Source organism: Wyeomyia smithii, chromosome 3 (genome assembly GCF_029784165.1).
Source record: "Wyeomyia smithii strain HCP4-BCI-WySm-NY-G18 chromosome 3, ASM2978416v1, whole genome shotgun sequence".
Classification (NCBI taxonomy): Eukaryota; Metazoa; Arthropoda; class Insecta; order Diptera; family Culicidae; genus Wyeomyia; species Wyeomyia smithii.
The window spans coordinates 63,563,473-63,588,746 of NC_073696.1; the positions used below are offsets into that span (position 1 = coordinate 63,563,473).

Consider the following 25,274-nt stretch of genomic DNA (forward strand, 5'->3'; position numbering starts at 1 on the left):
AAAATACACAGGCCAAGGTCGAAAAGGGGGTGATTTTTGGTACTGTACTGCTTTTTATGGATGTAGCCAGACATAGGATTATCAAGAATATTTTAGGTTCAAACAGACGAATAAGATAGATACTAATTCCGTGCCAGATTTTCTGCACCGTTTAAATTGAAAAACTAGACTTGAAGTGTTTGACTTTATTGCTCTATGTTCAAGCGATGAGTTTTGAAAATGAAAACATTTGCGTTTGTTTTGCGTTTGTTTAACATAAAAAGGAAGTTCTAATATCTCTAATAATCCTATGAAGTTTCTATGCAAATAGATACATGAAGTAATGTTATATAAAATGAAAAAACTAAACATTAAAATAACAACAAAACAAAATGCGATCTTTTTCGTCAATTTGTAACTTAAGATGCAAAATTGAATTCCGTATAACCGAAAAAAAAGTGGACCGTGTGTCATCGTTCAACATCTCATATCACTGCCGCCTGCCATCAGCAGCAGCATCCGATTCGAATAAAACCCAAACGAGGCGCCATCATCGACGGGCACACTGAATGCCATCCCAGTGCAGCTGGGATTGTCTGCACTGCACTGCGGTAGACGGCTTTCCGGCCACGAAACTGTTTGAGATGCAGATTTAGCGTAATTATTAAATTTGTTCCTGCGGCGGTCCTGACTCATGCTGTACGTCGCTCGGTCGGCACGAGGCGGAACACAACCAACTAACAAACCATCCGCCGGAGCGGGCGTTCATGGCAGATTTCCGGCCAAAACTGCAAGCAAAAAGTTTACACTTGTGCGATTGTTATTCAAATTTATTCAAAACATTATATGTGGCAACGCGGAGAAAACTTTTCTCCGGAATTAAACAATGCACCCGCGGTGCAGCGACGTACAGTGCAACGAGTGACGGGCCGAGAATGGAGTTTTGTTACTTTGCAGATTTATAGGTTTCGACCAGCGCCTAGCACAATTCCTTCACTTGATGACAAAACTTCCGTTCTCGCTATATTTTGATGCATCGAAACTCATAAAACTTTCGAGAACATTAACATTACTCATCTAAACATATTCATCACATATTTTTGGAGCGGAGTTTTTCGCTACGTCCCCTTAAATGTGTAACGTACGTGTATCTAGATAGGATAAATGCTTGATTCAATTTGACTTTAAATACCGCACACGTTACAAAAGATCCACTCATCCAACCAGCCGGTTAGACGTGCGGAGTTCCACAGACCGTCATCATTTGCCTCCCAGTCGCCGCCGCACCAGCTTTTGTCATTCGTGAGCTCTGAAGACGAGTGACGGCGCGAAGAGCGAAGACTTCATTACAGTCATTATCCTATTAGAAACGAAATAAAATTAAGTGAATCGTAAATTACCCGATTCATAACTTTAGTTATCGTTTGGGGAAAGTGTGTGTTGTTCTGATGAACCAATCTCGGAGATCGGTCGGAGGTCCCGAGGTCCCGAATCATGGGGAAGCTGGTCGCTGGTGGTGTATGTGTGTGTGTGTATTTATATCCAGCATTTTTTTCTGGATTTTACGTTTTCCCTTTTGGTTGATTTGTGCATATTTTATAAGACAGATGAATGGGAGATGATTAACTGCAGCAGCAGTCTGCTGAGAATAGAACACAGTCTCCTGTTGCGGATGTGCACAACTTGAGTTCGGAATGATTTTAGCTTGGAATGTAGGAAAAAATGTATGAATGCCATACGTTGATACTGCAAAAATTTTATGGCTATTTGCAGCGGTGATGGTGGTCTACCATTTTTCGTCCTGAAGTCCGATTGGAAACAAAAGTAGTATTGGAAAACCCTGTTTCAGTGAAATATATTGGAATACATCAAAATGATGATGAACAAATTTTGCTGTCAAACTTAATCAAACCGTGTGTTGCACACTGGAATTGATGAAGTTGTTGAAGTTGGAGAGAGTATAAATTAAGGACCTGCGAACAAAAATAAAATTAAGAAAATCACATACCTGAATAGTTAGGAGGAATTTGGATTAGATTTGAGTATTGACAACAATTTTAACGTAGAACTACGTTTTTATTTAGCCTACCACATAGGGATGTAAATAGGTAAACTATTAACGAATAGGGGACGAAATATGTCCCTTTTTAAATGCTTATAAATCGGTTTGTTTTCAACCGATTTCCTTCATTTTTGCAGCAATTGTTTGGAAAATTATACATGCATCCACCCAAATGTAGAAAATTGTTGATTGATTATGCAAACTATTGTACTATTGATAATTGTCAAGCCTTGTTTAAACGAAAATTACGTCCTCTGATTGGTCGTTATATGATTGCTTCCCATGCACGGTCGACAGAATCATATACTTCGCAATTGAAAACATGCTGTTTGGCCTATATAAGAGCCTGTTTCAGCCGAAGCCGCTCATAATAGTTCTGGACAGTGACAAATTGTCAACAGCAGTCGTCCTTTCTTTGCAGCAGCACTAGCCCTGTGGTTGGACACCACGTCTCAGGAGCAGCGCGGTTCTTCTCAGCGTGTGTCGCCAGACTGCCATTATTCCCCCGTGTTAGGGCAGCATGAAGATCGTCATCACTAAATCCAATTTTGAACAACAAAATGCCTTTTTTCAAGGCAAATAAACAAGTAATTGAAGAGTAAAAATTTCCTAGCATCAACACAAGCAAACATTCTTCGCGGGATCCTAGCAATCAAATTCTGTTGTAGTTTATTTAGTTATTACCCCCACTGTTGGGACAGCACAAAGGCTGCGATCAACATAACCGATTTTGAATAACAAACTGCCCTGTTAGAACGCATTCACAAAGGCAGTTAATTAGAAAATGCAGAGCTAATATGAAGTCGATTCAATCAATCAGCATTAACAGAATTTCGTCGTCTCCCAGCTGCCAAGTTGCAACATGATGCAACACGCAACAACGAGCAAACGAAATCGCTTGATGTTACAAACCGCAATGAAAAATAAAATACGGGTTAAAACCGTTGCGTGTGTGATAGCACCATCGGTGTTTATTCGCTAGAAACAAATATCGAATGCGAATTGTGGAATAATTCGTCTAAAGAATATTAGAGAATTAAACAACTGAAAAGAAGGGCGTGGCCTACTACGTAGCACCCTTCGGCTATAAAAGAGTGTTTCTGGGAAAACTAGCTACATTCATTAGTCAGAAGGTGAGCTGGATGGACCGGACCGTCCACAACGTTGACAGCAGTAGAAGCAGATACAGCACTCAGAAGTAACAGCGGGTTGCGCCTGTGGCTGCCTTCAAATTAAATAAACCACTTGCGCTGTGGTTGGTCCCCATGTCTCAGTTGCAGCGCGGTTCTTCTCAGCGTGCCTCGCCAGACTGCCATCATTCCCCCACTGTTGGGGCAGCATAAAGATCGTCCTCACCAAATCCAATTTTGAACAGCAAAATGCCTTTTTTCAAGGCAAATAAACAAGTCATTGAAAGTTAATAATTTTTGACAACGTAAGCAAGCATTCTGTTGCTTGCTTACGTTGTCAAAAATTCTGTTCATTTCTGTTTCTAATTCCAGCAGTTACATCTGTCGCGGCCGTCTAATTTACAAAAGGTGAAATAGCTTCCACAGTGCATGTTGTCCGTGAATCTTAACTCCCCCACTGTTGGGGCACAAAGGTTGCAATCAGCAACCGATTTTGAACAGCAAAATGCCTTTTTTCAAGGCAAATAAACAAGTAATTGAAGGGTGAAAATTTTCTAGCATCAACACAAGCAAACATTCTTCGCGGGATCCTAGCAATCAAATTCTGTTGTAGTTTATTGACGTAGAACTACGTTTTACTTTAGCATACCACACAGGGATGCAAACTGAAAAACTGGGACGAAATTTGTCCTTTTTCAAATGCTTATAGGCCGGTTGGTTTTCAACCGATTTTCTTCATTCTTGCAGCAATCGATTGGAAAATTATACACGCATCTGCCCAAATGCAGAAAAATGTTGTTTGAATCTACGAACTATTGCACTACTGAAAATTGTCAAGCCTTGTTGAAATAGAAATAACGTCCTCTGATTGGTCGCTTGCTTTCTGTGTGTGTATGATATGGTATGTTGTGTGTGTATGATATGATATCATGAGTGTGTGTCTGTATGATATGCTATGATGTGTGTGTGTCTATGATATGGTATGGTTTGTGTGTGTGTGCTGTGTATGGTATTTAACTCGGCACGTTCTGCTAACTGCTGAATCCGGTTCACGAAATTCACGACCCTTCATTAGTAGACATTATAACTTATTACCCAAGTAAAAAAGGTTTTATCAAAGTTTCATAGCGCTGAATACAGCCAAAAAAGCGCTATGAAACTTTGATAAAACCAGTTGTGTTACTAGGGTAATGAAACACTCAATGCATTTGTTAATAGTGTACGTAGTTCTACGTCATTTATGCAGTCATGTCTTGGATACAACCTCCTACTTTTATTTGACGTCGAATTACGTCTTACGGCAAAATTTTGGGCACCCATCGAGAGCTTCACAATTTCAAACGCTTATAACTCAGTCTGTTTTCAACGAATTACTTTCATTCATGTAGTAATCGATTTTTTCTGTATGATTTGGACCACTGCGAACATTATTTCGATCTTTTTTGGTAATCAATTTAAAAATAAGCAACGGTTGCACCAAAATGTGAACAATTGTAATTTCATCCTGCTAACTATTTTTTTTTTTTTTTTTTTGAACCAGAATGATATCCAGAGGCTGAAAATTGGCCACAGATGCCATTTTAAAATTCAAGTTGGTGACTTCCAGCTCCTGGAAAACTGTCTAAAGCGTCACTTTAAAATCTGTTTAGTGAAATGCAGTCTCTGTGCGATAGCGGGCACTAGTAAATACATTCAATGAAAATTTGACTCATTTTGACAACACATGAGCCGTCTAGTTTTGAGTGTTAAATCAGCTTCTCACTGTTTATTTTATCACAAGGAATTACTTTATTCGAACAGTCAGTGATAACGCCATATGTGATCGGTATCTTATCCGATATTGAATTGAACAACAAATTAAAAAATGACTGACACGCAAGCAGCCGGGCTTTCTTGTAAAAGTATTCTACTTCATCCTTGCGATCGTGGCTTTGCACACAACCCTCCTGTGATTTTTTTTCAACTCTCGATGCGCCTCAGTCGTCTTTTTCTTTGAATGAAATAAGAAAAGTAATACCTCCCGCAAATGACTTTTGGCACAAAATAAGACATTTTTACGCAATTAATTTTTCAAATCCCGTCACGCTTTTTGACTCTTGTCATTAAAAGGCCGTTAATTTTTTGAAGACTTTTGGTATTCCCTAAGGCCTTTACCTCATCACAGAAAGGAGTGGCAACAAGGCCAGTTGGATGATGTGCGCGGTTTCGCTCTACGTATGATTTTAGTAAAAAAGTTTTTTTTTCGCAAGAAATGTTAGTGCGGTTGGTCAAGTTTTGAGTTCAGGTTCTGCTGCTACCCGGAAAAGTGCAGAAAGGAGCCAACGGATCGTTCTAAAGCCGATAAGCAGGCATTTCATTCGAAATGTTTCGAAGTGCTTCGTTTTTTGTTTGTTTCAAGGTCTCACTTGAGAAAGATCAAAATAGATCGTTTTTTCAGGTTGTATGATGTGTATGACTGAATAATGACAATTGTGTGCGTGCTGAGCACTGAGGTATTTTGAATCTCTTGGTGTTTGTTTCTCTGGTTTTGAAGTTAATCAGTATATTGAGGTCGTTTGGTTTAATACCATTGCTGGCAGGTTTGTGTTTTTTTTCCATAATGGGCTATAGACGTGCGGGTATTTCTTAACGAAGGAACATATTTTTTATTGCTTGGTTTTCCTTAACGTCTTAATGAATGTTCTGCATATTTTGTTTGGTTCATGCGCACTCGTTAGCAAATCTTAGTTTTAGCATGAATATTGGTACATGAATATTTTTAAAAAATTCGGTAAAAATCGTGTTGTCGTGGTACGATGCCATGACGACTGTATTTTGGTTATAATTAAAGCTCAAATTCATGTCATCAGTTAATTAACGTTTAAGCTGGTTATTATGAACTTTTTGTAATCAATTCCAATTTTTATAGAGGGATTATAGGAGTCATTTCACTTGGAAATTACACTACTTTATAAGGTCCGCTCAACATGTTCTGATGCTTTTGACCTGTTTCCACCAGGAAAATGTGTATAGAGATTCATAGTGATTTCACCGACGTCCGTCTGAAAACTTACCTGGCCACTGCGGGGTTAAGGTTGGCCTTCGCGTTTGCGTGGAGGTCATAGAAAATATTTTTCATTTTCGGTGTATATGTTTCATATGTATGTCAAATTTCTCCCTCCATTCCGCTTGTAAATGGAGTTCAGAGTGGGTAATGTACGTCTGTACAATAACTGAAAAGAAGTATAACAGGTTAGCCTGTGAGTGATACGGGCTAGCAATAATTTTCTCAATCTTTAATATCTTGCACATATCTGTCTTGAAGACACTCAAAAAATTTGCCCCATTATCGTAACTAATTCTAGCGGTACCCCAAATATACAAAAAAGGTGTTACGATCAAAATTGCTCAAACAAAAAAGTGAGCAAATCTGTTTTTTTATTAGAAAATCAAACCATGTGTCTTTGTTAAAATTCTTTGTTCAAATCGTACAGAAAAAAAGAAAAATATTTAAACATGCTTCATTTCTAGCGAATGCGAGTTGCCGGTTCTTTCTCTTGACTCCTTTTATCAAGTTTTGTACAGCCTCCTTATTGGTCCCTTTGTTTGTCACAGGACGCCAGTAAGCCTTGAACTGCATCTCGTTGACAACCGTCTTTTGTGTCTCCGCGAGGTTCCGCTCAATGATAGCCCAGTATTTTTCTAAAGAGTGGAGTTCTAGTGCGTTGGGTTCATGACCTTTGGCACCACCTGGACGTTGTTCACGGCATACCACTCCATGACCTTATTTCCGTAATGGCAAGATAACAAATACCTCCAAAACAGAACGGAACCAGTGTATTGCTTGAGGAAAGGCACTCCCACACGTCAATTTCCTGGTTCACGGGGCCTTTTGTGATTAAAATGATGCTCTTCAACCCATAAGAACAGAAGGCCTGCCACCAGTTACCGTATAATATTCCCGTCTAGGAAGCTGTTTGTAGTCTGCCTTGACGTAAGTTTCATTATTCTGTACCACGCAATCAAACTTCGTCAGCATCTTCACGTACAGCTTTTGCGATCATTGTCTGGTCGGCTTGTTTTGCACATCGTCACGATTTGTAAGTCGACAGTTCGACTCAATTGTCAACTTGATTCCCAGTTGAAGACGGCACTACCAGCTTTCTTGCGACATTCCAGACTGAAAGGTTGGGATTCCACCTGAAACGGCTGGCCACTCTTGTCGTCGATGTTGTGGCTACGGATTTCGATTTCTTCCCGATCCTGTCTTCCTGGCAGTCGACAAACGTTCTCCAAAAACTTTCGGTTGATTTGGTCACATTCAACAATTGTGCCAACTAGGCGTGCGAGCAGTTCGGATTTTCGCGATGCACAAGCAAAATTTTGATGCATTGCTTCTCTTGCTTCGACGCCATTTTCACAACTGAAGAGGAAATGTCAAATCAAACATAAGGCATTGTCTTTCTTATTTTTAATGACTATAATGCAAGTCAAGCTTTTTTTATTTCTATTTCAAACAGTAAATGTGGAGCTGACGATTGAAAAATGTACTAACTGGGTAAATAGTTATTTAGAAATATACGAAAAATATAGTCCAGTAGTAAAGCAGTTCGTAAATTTCTAAATAACTATTTACCCAGTTAGTACATTTTTCAATCGTCAGCTCCACATTTACTGCTTGAAGTAGAAATGAAAATAGCTTGACTTGCATTATAGTCATTAAAAATAAGAAAGATAAATATTTCATGATGGACCAACACGTCAAGATGTTGCCGTTGGTAGAGACAGCAACAGACTGGCGCTTTTCGATCTCTTACTGATGCAGTGAACCCCACTGCGACGTGAGAGTTACGAAACAAAAGCCAGCCACCAAACAATACTCTCTACTGAATAAATGATGACGTGCGATAAAGTGTACAAGCGATACAAAATAGCTATTTAGAAAGGCCGACTTATACATCTTGCGGTGGTGTAATCGGAAACGCATCTGACCGGAGATTAGAAGTCCCACCGGCTGGACTATATTTTTCGTAAATTTCTAAATAACTTTTTACCCAGTTGTACTAACTGAAATTTTTCAATCGTCAGCTCCACATTTACTGCTTGAAATAAAAATAAAGCATTGTATTATACACACATTTGTAACATGAGGGGTGTTCAGGTTTTTTTGATACTCGAAAGAAATAATATGGTAAATTGGAGTTGACCAATTTTTGACCGTAACACCTCCCCTTTTTTGTCAAATTTGACATTTTTTGTCAAATTATTTTTCACGCGAACGTCTTTTTTCCAAATAATTGAAATTAGAAAATGCGTACACTATCTTTGGTATTACAATATACACTCTATGAGCAAAAACACTGGTCGACAAAAACAAAAAAAGAATTTTACCTCGAACTCAAAATGGAAAATATGAAAGATTATAGCTTTTTAAGTATTTTTTATGAAGTTTGATGCCCATAGCCAACTTGGAAATACGTCAAAAAATCGCAGAGTAAAAGGTCACGTACGGAAAAACTTCTTTTAGGTCTTTGAAGACTACGCACTTCCGACTTGACTAGGAGCACGAAAATTTACAGGAACAGTTAAAAAGTTATCTTCATTTTTTTTCAAGTTATGGCTCATGTTTTTCGATTTTATCGACCAGATGTCAAATATAAACATACGAACAAACAGCAAAACTCATTTGGATATTTCTAAAATATTTGACGCTCCTTATTTTTTTATATTCATTCTTTTTTTGGTCAAAAGTCAATACAGAAGGTCTGTTTTACGCGGGATGTTTCTCTCCATTACCCAAAAACGGCACAAGATATCAACCTCATTTCAATCACGTTTTCCCTTTTAGGCCAAAAGTAATCATATATTAGTTTTCTAGAAAAATCACATTTTTTTGGTGTAAATACTGAATATTTGAAATATTTAAAATAATTGCATTTTTGTCTTAACATACATTAACCACTATCACATTCAAACGAGGTTCAAACATTTCAGGACGGTGTTCTTCGTTATATTTTAAATTCAAAAAAGTCTTTTTTCACGCAGGCTTATACAAATTTGAAACGCATCCTCCACGTTAAAAACACCTTAGTAAACATTCTACCTGCTTGAAAAATTTGTGAAGTTCATGAACTCTTCAGTCTATAAGTGTATAGCATTACGAGTAGGTGGTTTTTTGAGCAGCAAGAGCATGAGCATTGACGACCGCATACCTCGTAGTTGCACCTTCGTTATTGACCTGAGCTAGTAAAGTTGCTCAGAGAACATAGATCGATTTAGACAGTTTTTCGGGATATTATCCTATCTTAAATGTGAAACAATTAAGTTACACTCCCTTTAAGCAAAGCAAAGCCTTGGTGCTACATTCCGATTCGGAACTCGACCTTCTGTTTATTATGCACTGACTTCGCAGCCAACTGTTAAGTGTACAGGACAATTGTGGGGCCAGCGCTACGATCCTACTAACACAAACAGTCTCTCCCGAGCCGAGACTCGAACCTACGACAACTGGCCTGTTAGGCCAGCATCGTACCTCGAGACCAGCTCCCTTTATAAAGATTAATAACGGCGCCGGTCACGTAGTTATGAGACCAAGTTAACCTCTGCATCTCCACGAATGTCACATGAAGAGTATTTCTGTTAGTATAATGGGGTGATCAGGATTCGCCGTGGTAGACGATGTGATCAGATTTTTCTTTATTTCGTGCGCGAAGATTTAGAACAATATAGTTAATCTTGACTGCAACACGGAAATAAAAAAATTTAGTTGAATATTGAATTAATAGCTTCCTGCCGATTCGCATAATCTAATTATACATCACGTAAGCTTGTAAGAGTAAGCATGATTAGGAATTTATGACGCCCGACCTTATAGTGAATAATACAATCTAGTTATTCAAGAATTGACCAGTAGATGATTCTGTGTGTATGATGAAAATCCCATGATCAGTTTTACTATTGAAATAGAACAATTAATTGATTAAAATTGAGTTTTTTCTTTGGTGAAATATTTTGTCATTGAGGCCTTTTGTTGTCATTTGATTTTTGATTTTTCTTTTTCAACTGCAGCATATTTGATAAGTTTTTTTCACATTTTTTTATCAAATTCCGATTTTTTTCTGTTCCAATTTTCCACGCCATTTGGTTAACAAAATGGAGTCCTGCAACTTGAATTAAAGTGTTCCTATTGATCATTCGACATTTTCGCTGCTGTCATATGTTAGTTTTATATTTATTATTTTATTTCTAGTTTTATATTAAATAGCAGGTTTTACTGAAATTTCTCATTGTTCTTCGTCATCGTGTCTCCAATTTTCACATTTGCAGTAAGTTTTCTTTCGAAGTACTTTTTTGTTTCGACTTATTCTGTTTCTAGTCGTTCCACTCATAAATAAATCTCGAGAATACTTTGCCCGATACAAGTAAATCCATTAAACACAAAGGAAATTGATCTCGAATCGACCAGAATGTTTAACCTGGCCCTTTGGCTGCACTCCGAAGTTTCCCCAAAGTTCCTCAACACGTTTCCGAAGCAGGCAACAGCCGAACACCGGCACGCAACAGCATCAGCCCAGGCAATACTCTTTACCAAAACAAGCCCACTCGAAGGGTGCTGCAATCAAAAGTGCACAGTTGTGCAAGTTGTTATACCTAATTTCCGGCTTCCCAGTTCTAAATGAAGGATACGTGAATCAAGCCCACTCCGAGCCAGCTGCGGCTGTACGGAGCGAGAGACGGCAGCAATTATGGCTCCTTTTGTAGCGTTTAACAGGGCTTTTGTTCGCTGCTGCTCTTTGCTGCTAAAAAGGTCTGAAGCGGTTCCGCCACTGCCGGAAGGACTTAAATTGAGTTGTGTAAATCGGAGCGGGAATTATTGGACAAGGAGGTTTACAGTTCATTAGGGCAGCCGAGGCAACGCCTCGTTGTATGTCAGGTTGAGACTCAATCAAAGCGTAATTTGATGCCAGCAGACGAGGGATGTATCAACAGTCGGCTGCGATTAGAAAATGATGGCTTCACGTCAACTTGTGCGTAATAATAGTGATTACTTGCACTGTGAACAGCTTTATGTTTTCCCTTCCATATCCGACAACAACAAAACGTTTCATGCAAATTAACCGATAAAATTGTAATTTATTTAATGATAGGCGAAATATTTGCATCGTGGCAGCTTTTTTTCTCTGCCCCACACAGATCATGAGCAAATGCCTCTCCTACTTCTTAAATGTATATATTAATCCCATTTACCTTTAATGGGAACTAATCCTGGTCGGAAAATCTCCAACTTTTTGACTGCTGGATTTTCACCGCTTTACAATTACGTGCTAGCCAGGAGTCACGTAATGAAATGATCCAAGCAAAAACCCGCTGGCTTTCAATGGAAGTTCGCAAGTTTGCCCTCCCCCAACTAGGGACAGCACCGATAGAGTAGGAAGTGCGTACTGTTTACTACTATATTGTACGTGTATTTTTCCCCCTCTCGAAGGTGGCTGCATTCTCCGAACTGCGAACAAAGAAACACTGCAGAAAATCCACCATCATCAAATAAACTTGTAAATTCCTGCTTAATTCCAGACACGAAACACGAATGGATTACCGGTGATCTATTTGGTTTTCTGGGCAGCATGGTAGGGTATGAGGATTTCTGATTGGAAATGTGCGCTGTGATACTGGTGATCAGAGCCATCTCGGTTCGCTTTTAGCTGGATGAGTGTGTCATGCACTGAGAGTTTCACAGATAGCCATGCGGCCTCTTTTTTTTGAATGGTATTCCATTCAAGTACGCTTGTAGTTAATAAGAAATGGCAATATTTTCCAATTGATATTTAGCATTTTTTAAATAATTTATCAAAATATTATAACAAATAATATTTTTTAGAAATAATGGAATTCTTTGACAACTTTCAGAATGATAAAAATAATTGATCTGTCGGAACCATCTTCGTTTAAAACAGCGATTTGAGAATGGCAATCTTAAATAATGAACGTGATTGTGGCAGTAGATCAATATTTTTTAATACATCAAACAATTTGTCGAGTGTATTCGAAATGATAATGATGATAAAATAATAATATAAAATTTCGTTCAACATATGACTGATAATCTTGTAACTCAAACGCGCAAAATTCTCGCAAACATTCAACCTTTTTCCGCAGAATCACGAAAGGAAAAGTTAACATTCTTGCACTATCGATCCAGACAGTTCCCCAAACCGTGTCGTCGGCCCACTGGAACCTACCTGACACCTGCAGTGTCGCGTTGCGACTTCTCGCCACTCCCAGCTCGTTCCGCGCTTCGCACCAGTAGACTCCGGCGTCACTTTCGCGACGTGAGTGCACGACCTGGAAAATAGAAAAATAATTTGAAAGAAGCATCTCTCTAGGTGCATGGTATCGAAAATCGTTTGCAGTCCGGTTGAGTCTCCCGAGCCGGATGCGAATTGATATATGGACGATCGAATTGACAGGGGCTGCATCGCCGGAAGGATGATGAAAAATGTTCTCGAGCAAATGTAAATCTAGGGGAAGTATCATCGGAGATCACACGGGGGAGAAATGGGTCTCATTTGCTGCGCCATCACGTTACAACAACACACTGGGGTTAATATAAATAATCGAGAAAGTTTGGCTGGGTGTCGAAGGTTAAGTGTCTGTTGGATTAGCAGCACTCGGTCCAACTGAGAGGCTGCTACGACTTGCGTTAGGCAATTAAGAATACCTCTTCAGCAGCATTATTGTTAGGGTTGGAAACAACGTGTGAGAGTGTGTAAGCATCTCGTGCCAAAATATCATAATCATGGTTTGTTTGCCTGAAGATATGAAACTTTGACACGAAGGATCTATTTCTCTTCAACGACTAACTTGAAGCAGTTGGTGGAAAAAATTATGCATTCTCCGTGCAATGCATACTTCATCCTGTAGTAGTGCAAGTTGCCGTTTCGTCTATGGGAGTTGTTCTATGTAGTCAGTAAGCAAATGATTTTATTACCCAAGGCGACAGTTTAACCGAATCGCGGACCAGCGTTCCGTGCAACGAAAGTAACGCAATCTAGAGTTTGCTACCATAACAGCGGAATGCAGTCAAAATAAAATTGAGCAATTTCCATTTTTTATTACTCACTGCAAGTAAGACCGGAGAATAGAAGTGCCCATAAGAGCCAGTAACATCCGTCGCTTCTCTACCACTTTGCATAATTTAACACGGAAGAATAACTGCAGTGACAAATGACAACTAAAAATTCTTGGAATTTTTACTTTCAATCCCTAACATACTTTTGTTTGATTGTGGTCTAAGTTTGTCATTGAGATGTCTTAACTTACCTTCAGAAAGAACAGTCCTCCAGCGGGCAGTAGAATTTTGTGCGAACCTTGTTCCGCCTTGATCGGCTCGCCATCCTTGTACCAGGTAATCGTAGGCGAGGGGATACCATCCGCCTTGCAGTTGAGAGTGGTAGGCTCGTGTCGGGGCACTATCACATCCAATGGGTGCTCGGTAATTTTTGGGTACTCCATGGCTGTAAAGAGAATGGAAGAAAAAAAAAACAAAATAAGACCTCCATAGTGATAATCCATATTCATCAGATTACACGATGTAAATGTTTTTAAATATTGAACTGCAGGCCCATCCCATGAGCACATGAGGGCGCAATGGAAAGCCCCTCCTGGCAAACCAGATTAACGACAAAGTTCCATTACGGCCATCATTCCGGATCGCTTGTGTTTGTCGGTTTCATTAAATTAAGCCGATAAGTCGCCTCATTTCGAGTGCGGTATGTACCCTCCATCGGACGACTCTGGGCCTGGGAAAAACTCCGAGTGCGAAACATTCTCCATCCAGTCCGAAACAGCACTATTTGCCCAGTCCAGTTCATATATCAAATACCATCAAAGTAGAACCGTACGCTGGAGGGCACAAAAAACGTGCTTCCAGAAAAAGTTGGCCACTTTTACCAGTTGATCCTATTTGACGCTTGACAAACTATACAGTGAAGCTCACGGGAAAAGTTACTAATTGGGCAACCTTTTCCGGGAAGGGCTGTTTCGGATCAGGTTAGTTTATAAACTGCCAGAGCTTACGGATACATTTTGGTACTTATAATTATCAGTTCATTTGCAGATAGAATCTAACTTCGAATTGTTTTTTTTTTTCGATAGTATGTTTTTAAAAGTAGTTACTCTCGTACAGAATTCAAGGTGGAATAATCACGACAATCATGTTGACAACCAGCTTTGCCACTTATTTTAATGTTTCTTTGTAGATGCTTTTATAAATTAGATAGGAAATATCCTGAATTAGAAAGTTTCTAACAATCACTACAACAAAAAAAAAACTCACGTGATAGTGAAACAAAGTTTAAGGGTTTCATTTTAATAACCGAAAGTTAACAGCGTCACTATAACCTGACGATTTTCAATTAAAACGACTTTAAGCGCTTTTAAAGACAGGAAACATCCATACAGTACATCACACACAGTCGGGAGAAAGAACTAAGCAAATGGTGACGATATGTGATGTACGAGAGAGAGGGCGTTTGGGGCTGTGTTACGTCACATAAAAAATATTTGAGATAAAAATACTAACTGCAAAAGAGATTTTTAACAAAAGAGTTTCACAACCCTGAGTAGCTACCGGACAGGGGCTAAATATTGATCAGAACTTGCGTGGCGTACTCAAAGGATACCGCGACACGGCCTTTGGTTTCCGGGAGTCCATCGCTGTTTTAAATTGCGGCTTGCAGTGGATAATAAAAAGACGCGATGCAGCACTAATTTCAAACGACATGCAGAAGGAAAAAAAAAGATTCATACTTCTCATCAGCCATGACCATTTAAAACAGTTATCAGTTATATTTTAAATGAACCGATGAATATCAGATGGGTAAGAGTAAAACTCGTTTGACAGTGAAAATGTTCGTCATAATACGATTACAGTAGCCGAAAAGAATAAAATGAAAATAAAACTGATTGAAGCAAAATTCCACTTATGTTTCAATTTGATTAGGTATATATGTTGGATCATCGACATTTTTCGGTGAAAAGTAGACTTGAAAAGCAATTATTTCCGAACGTTTCGACCTCCTTTATTACAATTTTTTTTTTTGGTCACCCTCAGCGGATTCTAAAATACATTTAAATACAATTATCGGCTTAAATTTAAAAAAAAAACACTTACTTGCTACACAATCTAGGTTATACCGGCATTTCAACTTCTATTAATCTGTTTTTTCCCCTCTCTGTTAATTTCGATTGCTGTCAGATCTTATTGTTTTCAGTGTTTCGAATAACCCGTTGTAAGCAGATCGGATTTTTATCGAGTCACGTTGTAGGTCGAAGGTATTTTCTTCATCTTTAATTTTTATATGAAATGTTTCCGAAATGAGCCTCGTGTCAGTTTTGGTTATTTCGCCTGAGATTCTTGTACTCTCAAAATCGAAAATATGTCCCTCATTTACTGTATGTTGTACTAGTCCTGTGTTCCCTACACTTTTGGATTTAATGTCATTTTTGTGTTTGTCTAATCTTTTTTTTTAAATTGACTGGTCTGTCCAATATACGATTTACCAGTACATACGCCGCATGGTATTTCAAACGTCGAAACGTTCGGAAATAATTGCTTTTTAAGTCTACTTTTCACCGAAAAATGTCGATGATCCAACATATATAAAATCAAGCGGTGATGATCTCAACGAAACAAAGTGAATTCGACAAAGAATTGATTGTTAACAAAACGTCCAAACATGTTTTTCGTGAAATCGCTCGGGCAGCGGTATGGTAAAAATGTTGAAGTTACAGTTCCGTCGTACTTTATGAAACAACATGAGAAGATATCAAAACTACGGAATAGAAAACTCTTCCTTTTAAATTGTCGCAGATCGAAGCTTATCCCCCGCTGTTTTGAGTTTTGTCTACAATTAGACATCGTGAATGCCAACGGGGCCTTGGTATTATAAAAACAATAGCAATTGAAGATTTTAGTTTTATCCAGAGAAATGTATCTGATGAGGATTTCAAAACTCTACTGGCCACGATTAAGCGAAAAGCAGAAACAGTGTTCAATGCTACTAAAACCAGAGAGATCTGTAAGCTTGAAAAGTTGAAAAATGATAAAATTCAAAACAACACAGCACAGGGCTCATCATGAATAAGAAATTTTTCAAATGTTCTTTTGCCTGATTACGTAACACGTACCTTGCAGCTAGGTGGTAGTTTTAACGTACCAGATTTAAAAAGTCCACCATACGTTCGACTACTGTCTGAAATCGAAAGCGTGATACAGTGGGAACCAAATGGGGACACAATCAGATACGGAGTATCGAATGCTGTAATAAATCACATACACTACACCAAGCAACCGTTTTGCAGTGATAATGAGTGGATACGCAAGGATGTGTTTCGCAGCAGAAAGTTCCTAGCAGAGAGAACCGACATCGTAGTGACAAAAGCGGACAAAGGAAAGCAGATTGTAGTCATGAACCGCACAGAAAATGAAGCAAAAATGGTTGATCTATTGAGTGACGTAGACACATACGAGGAGATAAAAAATGACCAACCAGCCACTTTAAAAAAAATCAACACAATGATTGATAGATGGTCAAATGCAGAATGGATTGATCAGAACACAAAGTTTAAGCTTAAAATGTATAACTGCAATCCACCAAGAATCTATGGGTTGCCAAAAATTCATAAACCGAATAGAACATTGAGACTGATTAACTCAACGATTGGTACAGCAACTTATAAAATAGCAAGATACTTCTCGAACATTTTGTAAAATACTTCCGGGAAATCCGAATGTCATATCGTCAACAGCTTTGAATTTGTGGATAATATTCGGCAGCAGAGAGTAGCAAACGATGAAATCCTGCTCTCGTTAGATGTGGTTTCTCTTTTCACAAATGTTCCCACCGATTTCGCTTTGGAAACCATGCATTGATCTACGGTGGAATGAAGTGAGGAACTTCACCAACATACCAAAGGAAAATTTTATGGAAATGCTGAAGCTGATACTATCGTCTACTTTTTTCGTGTTTCGGAATCGTGTTTTCAAACAAAAATTTGGACTACCGATGGGATCATCACTCTCCCCCGTTATAGCGAATATAGTTTTGGAGAGATTAGAAAATACAGCACTAGGTCAATTGAAGCAGGAAAACATCACACCGGCCTTCTTCAAGAGATATGTAGACGATTGCTTGGCAGCTGTCCGAAGAGATGAAGTAGACAGGATGCTAGCTGTATTCAACAGTTTCCACCCGAGATTGCAATTTACCTTGGAGTAAGAGGACAATGCGAAACTGAATTTTTTGGACACCGTAGTTCGACGAGAGAACAATAGAGTAACTACAGAATGGTTGCCCAAAGATTTAGAAGAAGGGTATCTAGACTATAATTCTGTAAGTCCTGCTAGTCACAAAAAGAATACAGCTATACCACTGATAGATAGAGCCTTGAAACTGAGTCAGCCAGAATATAGACCACAAAGCTTAGAAAAAGTTAAATACATTCTAAGTAATAATATCTGTGGCATCAATAACCGTATTTTTTTCACACGCTAAGCGAGCGCTCTAACATCTGAGCTACACTCACGACGATGGAAAAAGTTTTTTTTTTACTGCTGTACTAAATGTTGCTAAACATGAATGAGTATAACAACGTATGAACATTCAAAGAATAAACATGCAGCGAAACTTTATATTTGATATTTTGTGCAAACGAGCTGTTGAAGTTCTATCGGATTTTAGTTCGTACATAAGCATGCAATATCACTGAGTCTGCTGGTACTGGCACAACCCGCTACGCTACTACTGAATTGGGACCATCCGTACGTCCTTCCTCTCCGCCAAAAGAAAGGTCAACTAGGCTACCCAAGTAACAAAATGGGCTATATCTGAGTTTTTTAGTGCTAGATAGAACCAAAATATAAAACCTTCAATGCCGACCACGCGGCTCTAAAGACCTATTAACAACAGCTATATACATGTGTCATGGCTAGTTGGCCCAGGTTTATTGCAGTCATTAAAACTTCATATGCGCTCCATCATAGGACCAAACGTTTTTAACAGGCCGATTTGCTGCCATAGAATGGCCTCGAAAATTTAACTGAGATTTATTCTCCAAATTAAGTGTAAAGCAACCAATTTTATCTTGGCTTCATTTCTCAATGACAACGTTATATACCAACAGTGTCGTGAAAACAAAAAAGTGTAAGTTTTCTTTCTATAATGATAAATTATTATTGTCATTCAAATCGATCTCGTGCATGTAAAAACACATGCCGTGAAATATTTATGGTGAATGTGAATGATTAAAATTAAAATTTTATTTCTCTGCACTAAGGTGTTGATTGGTTAAATGCCATGATTTGTTATATTTTGTTAAATGTATAACTTAATCCATCATTCGAATTTCGAAACTACCCTGTGGTATCGGTAATATTGTAAAATGAAATGCTGAAAGGGATTGAATTTCATAATTTTGTGTTTTTCGCATTCAAGACGACATGTTGTTTTCGGATAAACCCTCGAACGCATTCAAAATCCTCCATCATAACTGATTCTCCTAATTCGGTCAGAACATAACATATCTAAAACCAAACAAGCCTATCATGGTATACATCTGCCTAAGTTACGATCACCAAATTTTATTTCAGCCACAATTATAGCCTGCAGGTTTTAGTTTCATTTGATCATCAGAAGGACTATCATACAGCTTCATGCATATGACGGTTGGCATAGTATGGCTGTAAAGAATACTTGCGGATCATATTTCATGGCTATCAAATAAAACCAAAATATAATCATAGACTTTAATGTAAGTTAAAATAAAACGAAAACAAAACAATCCTAAGTCTTTGAAGCATTTTGATTGTTACTTGTGTAACTACGTATAACAATCTACGTAAGCGCTGGTGATGGTTGTATGTAGCAACCGAAATACGTATGTGTCAAGGGTATAAGAGGACTAGGGCGCCAATCATCGTATGGAAAAAAAGTGACCAAAAAATTTCAAAAAAAAACCCTATTCAAAATGCTCACCTGCTCGAAAAAACACCCTGTGCAAAATTCCAGCTCAATCGGACTTAAAATGGGGTGGCGCAAAGCGATTGAAGTTTGGCTTTTTTGAAAACCGAAAAATCACCCAAGTACGTGAAATTTCGGTTTTCGAAAAAAATTTTTTGATGCCAAATGACTTAAAAACGCATGAAACGTCGAGAATTGGTGTCATCTGAAAAAAATTTTTTTGCAAAAATTTACTCTCTGGGACTTAGTCGTTTTTTTCAATTGTGGAAGGCGGAGTTCAAAATGTTTAGAATTTATCTTTCGAAATTGATCACTAGTCTCTCGAAATAGCTTGTATCATGATATACACTATAACTAGCATCAAATACATTATGTTTCATTAGGGTGGTTCATTTATTCGACATACGGTGGTTCATAATATTGTGTAAAAATGAGTGTAAAATGAAAAAAATCACTTTTCACTGAACACCAATAGAAATATTCCTGAAAATATAATATTTGTTATATCATTGCCGTTAGGGTGGCAATGTTGAATTGGAAAATTTATTAGTAAAATGTCAAAAAATTACAGAACAAATTTACAAAATGTATCAAACTACTCTGTGCAAAAAAAAAATTATCTCAACCAAAATTAAGATTGTGTCTCGCGGAAAATGTTGAATGCTTTCATGTCATTTGCAAAATCACACACGGGAGGTACATGGAATTTTAATATTTGAAAAATGTTTTCGATTACAAGTGTCTTAAACTTTTAAATGAAACGGTGGAAACTGATGGAATATGTTATATTACTTTGTTTGAAAAATCTACTCTCTAAGACACTTGCACTCGTCTTTCGAATGTTGTACCAGACAATTTATTCGTTTTATTTACCACAATAATGTCCTTTGCCAACACTTGAATGAACACACAGTGCTCTGGCTTATATAATCGGACAAAAGACTGTATCGATGTTATTCAGTGATAATGAGAGATTAGGGATCTCAATCAGATACGCAACACAATTGATTCGTTGTTTCTGGGTTTGCGTCGTTTTGACAGTTCAACCATACATTTTCTGTCAAGTTTATATCATCAGAACGTGAACGTGCCCATTGGCTGAAACTTTGCATAGACGTTTTTATAGGCAAAAGATGCCATTTTGTGCTATTGGTTTAATTTATTGAAACCAACTCATTTTTGAAAAGCAATTGCAAAATACTATTTCGGATAGGTATTGATGATTACAAAAATATTTAGAGCCAACACGGTTCGTTTGAGTAGTGTGACATCTTCGGCAAAGTTGTAGATATTAGTTTTGTTTTTCAAAAAAAAATATACACTCTAAAAACAAATTACTAATTTAAAAAAAATAAAAGAAAGTTATAAATTAATTATCGAAAACAACCCATTTAAAAAAACTGATTTTTTTTATAAAAACCTCGAGAGTTTACCTAAACAACGAAACCGGCCATGGAGAAATCGGAAAAAAAGTTATATATTCTAAATTTTTTTTTTCACAGGGTACATTTTTTTGGAGGAACGAAGTTATTATTTACAACTTTGCCAGATACACTATGCCAATCAAATAAACCGTTTTGACTGTAGAAATATTCTTGATTCCTCATAGAGTGCTCTATTGGAAATTAAAAATATGTCTACAGTCGAAACGGCATAGTGTCTTCGGCGAAGTTGTAGATAATATTTTTTCCTTCCAAAAAAAATATGCCTTCAAAAAAAAATAATTGAAAATAATGTTTTTTTTTTCAAAAAAAAATTTTTTTTTCAAAAAATGATAACTTATTTTTCTTAATTTCTATATGATCGGACTGGTTTCATTGTTTTGGTAATCTTTCGTAGGTTTTATTAAAAAAATCAAGTTTTTAAAATATGAGCCCTTTTGAATAATTAATTTTTAATCTATCTTCTAACTTCTGAATGAATAATTTTTTGAGTGTAATTTTTTTGAAAAGACAGAATTATTATCTAAAACTTTGTCGAAAACGGCACACCAATCAAACGAACCGAAGTGCTTTTTTTTATTTAATACTCATTTTTCACAATATTATGAACCACCCTATGCCGAATAAATGAACCACCCTAATGAAACATAATGTATTCGATGCTAGTTATAGTGTATATCATTATACAAGCTATTTCGAGAGACTAGTGATCAATTTCATAAGATAAATTCTAAACATTTTGAACTCCGCCTTCCACAATTGAAAAAAGTCCCAGAGAGTAAATTTTTGCAAAAGAAAAATTTTTCAGATGACACAAATTCTCGACGTTTCATGCGTTTTTAAGTCATTTTGCATCAAAAAAAAATTTCGAAAACCGAAATTTCACGTACCCCCCCCCCCCTTGGGTGATTTTTCGGTTTTCAAAAAAGCTAAACTTCAATCGCTTTGCGCCACCCCATTTTAAGTCCGATTGAGCTGAAATTTTGCTCAGGGTGTTTTTTCGAGCAGGTGAACATTTTGTATAGGGTTTTTTTTGAAATTCGGGATGACCATTTTTCCTGGCACCCTAAAGAGGACATTAGGTCATTTGTAGTAGACTTAAATGGAAATATAACCTATTCTTGATATTCAACTAGGTTTACTATTTTGTGCCAATTAGATATAATTTTCTGCTGACATTTTCAGGGAAAGGCAGCAAGCGACCAATCAGAGGACGTAATTTTTGTTTCGACAAGGCATAACTTTCAATAGTACCTGCAATAGTTTGCATGCTCAAACAATGATTGTCTGCATTTGGGCGGATGCGTGTATAACTTTTCAATTGATTGCTACAAGAATGAAGGAAATCGGTTGAAAACAAACCGACTTATAAGCATTAATTAAAGACAAATTTCGTCCCCTTCTTGTTAATAGATTTTTATTTTACACCTACGTCACAGTTCTACGAAAAAATTATACACAACTTGAGTCGAGCAAAAAGGTATAACCCGTTAACCACGAAAAACCTCATGTTTTAATGAAGTAATGTGTTGATCTAGTGCGCACCATTTGATCAGAGTTGGTGCTTTCGGTTTCGATTCTTGTTGCACAAGTAAAAGTATTATTTCGGTTGTAGTTTCATACTGATTATACTGAGAACCTAATGAAAGTAAAATATGGCATTGTGAACTGACTGATAGATAACACCCTAACCGGATGACGACAACGCTTACCACATGATCTTCAATGATGCGATAAGTAAATCATCACCATGAATACAAACCGGTTGGTCATCCTTTCCGATCCACTGTTAAGAGCGCAGTTGTCGAAACAATTTCAAATTCACTACAACCGCAGCTTGAGGGAACCAGAGGGAAGAGGAAAGGGGCAACATCCCCAACAGCAGACCGACTGGCGGTCATAAAATCTGGCAGTGAGACATTGAAGTACGTCCGGTGTTCGCTCCCGGAGAGTGGCCAATTTCGTCGCCGTCGTTGCTGCTTTTGGACGACACGACAGATAGCATAGTTTTTAGCGAAATACGCGCTAATGTGTCGCCGCCCGACCGACCGAGATGAGTTATGATTCGCTTTTTATTGTCTTTGCGAGTGTGTACAGTTTTATTATTGCTACACTGGGCGTTGCGAAATTGTCCGGCGCGGCCAGCGGAATTTTCAGAGCTATTTTTCAAACTTAAGTGGTTTTCGCTTGGTTCTGTAATAACGTCGTCGGGGAAGCACTTAATAACTTTGTCGAGCAGGATGTAATCTACGATGTCACTGGTTCCTATCTGCTGGGAGAAGCCAGTCAAGATCATCATCGTCTCGCTCGACGAGAAATTTCGTTGCATTGTCGAAGGATGAAGGATAAATGCTAAACTTTGACTCACTTTATGTGTCAATTGTATGCACACCAAGTATGCAGCCTTCGGTCAGCTAGCTGTTTCACAGGATTAGAGGATAACATCCTAGTTCCACCCTCATCCACCGGTGAAGAGCTGAGATGTCATTGATAGTTATCCAAGCGTGCTCTTCTGCTAACGTTCTGCCGTACGCCGGCTTGCGCCCTCACAGGTGAAGCAACGGATGGTCTGACCAAGTCGTAAGTACTGAACTGTCGATAGATTAAGATGTCTGCTCCAAGAAACATGTTTCCGCAGAATAAACGGAGCACAGTTCAGCAAGTTTGACAGGAGCAACGATTCAATTTTCTCCCGCCTTATCAGTGCTGTCTTTAGACGAAGTTGCATCTCATCGCCAAGCGAACCGTTTACCGACACTGGGAGGCAGTCACTGCTAGCTAGTTATTAGCATTTAATATCTATGTGCTAGATGCGCGCGAAGCCAACCCCGACTGATCCGGCAGAAGGCACAAGCACAAGGAAGTAATCACGGAACTAAATCGCTCTAGATTGTCGCACAGAAGCTCCACTAATTGAATAAATTATAACCACCTCCGATGGCGCAAGGCTTCAGACTGCTGCGGAAGACACACGCAAGACGGCAGCTTCGAGACTGAACGGAACGCTCTGGAATGTGTCCTGGGGCGAAATTTTCGACCTGACAGTGTGTGTGGGGAGACTTCCTACCGCGCGCGAAAGGATATAAATTGTCAACGTGCACACACTCCAGCTGAATGGTGGCGTGGTGGCATCCGGGGCAGGGGAAGTTTAGTGCAGCCAAGGTAATGTTTGGCTTCCTGGTTGACACAATATGGATCCCACCGAACTGTATTGAGCGGGAGCCACAAGCTGATGCTGATGGGGAGTTGTTAGAATGTGGAGATATTTACTAGGAATTTTGCTGCGAGCAGGTTCCGAATGTATTCATATAGGATTCCAGCAGGCTCTGTGATTGATGCTGCACTCCGTGCCCGCCTCTTGATGTTGACGTTGTGGATGATTTTGGTTTAAGTGTACTCGTACGCTAATCTGGTTGGAAATTAAATGTCTTAATTGTTATTCCATTTCTGATTGGCCAAGGCAAGGATTCATCCAGTTGTTCATTTGATGAGTGTTCGTAGGAATGCTCAATTCCTTTTAATGAATAAATTTCTTTATTCTGAGTTTTAAACAAACAAACAAAATATTAAATATTATTCACATTGATAGATCTCATTCAAAAACAATTATTTTAGAAGTAAAGCTACATCAATAAAAGATGTTTTTTCGATTTTTTCGAAGAGTTGTGTAAGAGTGAGAATAACGACAAACATAATGACGTAGACGTATGTATTAGGCATCCAAAAAATAAAGTTCTCAACACCGTCGCGTTTCTTCTGAGAAACTTATCTAGAGTGCGTTTTCGGCATACTAAATTAAATGTCCAAATGTGGTAAGCTACATGATAAATACCCTGTAACAGATTTCTGCTGTAATGTTATACCGAAAGTCCCAAACCTAACATTGGCGATCCGATTACCCTTCTGTCCCCTTCCATTGCCAACAAACTTTCCGAAAACAATCCTCACCCACCCCCACCACCGTCAACATGTACTGCACTTCATGAAAATCGTGCCGTAATATTATAACCATAATAAACCAAACTTTTCCCATATTTAATCCGCGCATTGTGTAAATCACATTCAAATAATTTTCTTCCCCTCACCCTCACATTATTGTCCAACCGGCACCTTCTTCGAAAACTCCCCTTTACCCCGTTTGTCGTGGTTCCATTCATCAGTAGAAAGCAACCACCACCAAAAACAAAGCGCTTTCCGGCGTCCAACGACTCCTGCGAGCTGCTCGCTCTACCCCATCCCCATGCTGCCGCGAGATGTTTAGTTTTGCAAGAAATATTTCCTGCTTTGAGTGTGATATCATCGTAAAAATGAGGGGGCGAGCTAGAGAGCTTGGAAGCTGTGATAGTCTGTATCGTGTTTCTGTCTGCTCTGCTCCACTCCACGCTCGATGGTGGTTTGTTCACATGTGCCAATGTCTAGACAATGCCATTTTACTAGAGAGAAAGAGCAAGAACGTGCGGGAATCTAGACTAGAGCGACCTTTCCGAACGGTAAGTTGAAATTGAATTGTTGAAACTTTGCCGGTTTTGCCCATGTAAATATGTAATTTGTTTTGCTGCTGGCAGAAGTTGAGCTGATGCTGTTCTTTCGAAATACGCACAATCCGTGATGAGAAGTGGTATCGTGTTACTGTTTGTAGGCTTGTATTTACTCTTCGATGTTT

At 38.4% G+C, this 25,274-nt stretch overlaps 1 protein-coding gene across 2 annotated transcripts in view; it reads right to left on the reverse strand.

Annotated features, from left to right (window-relative positions):
- LOC129726430 (roundabout homolog 2-like) overlaps positions 1 to 25,274 on the reverse strand; it is a 224,132-nt gene that overhangs the window by 31,399 nt on the left and 167,459 nt on the right. For both annotated transcript variants that reach the window (XM_055683111.1, XM_055683112.1), the window contains exons 3-4: positions 13,471 to 13,664; positions 12,390 to 12,492 (exon numbers count right to left, since the gene is read on the reverse strand). In XM_055683111.1, the coding sequence (XP_055539086.1) occupies positions 12,390 to 12,492; positions 13,471 to 13,664 (297 nt within the window). The remainder of the gene's footprint in view (positions 1 to 12,389; positions 12,493 to 13,470; positions 13,665 to 25,274) is intronic.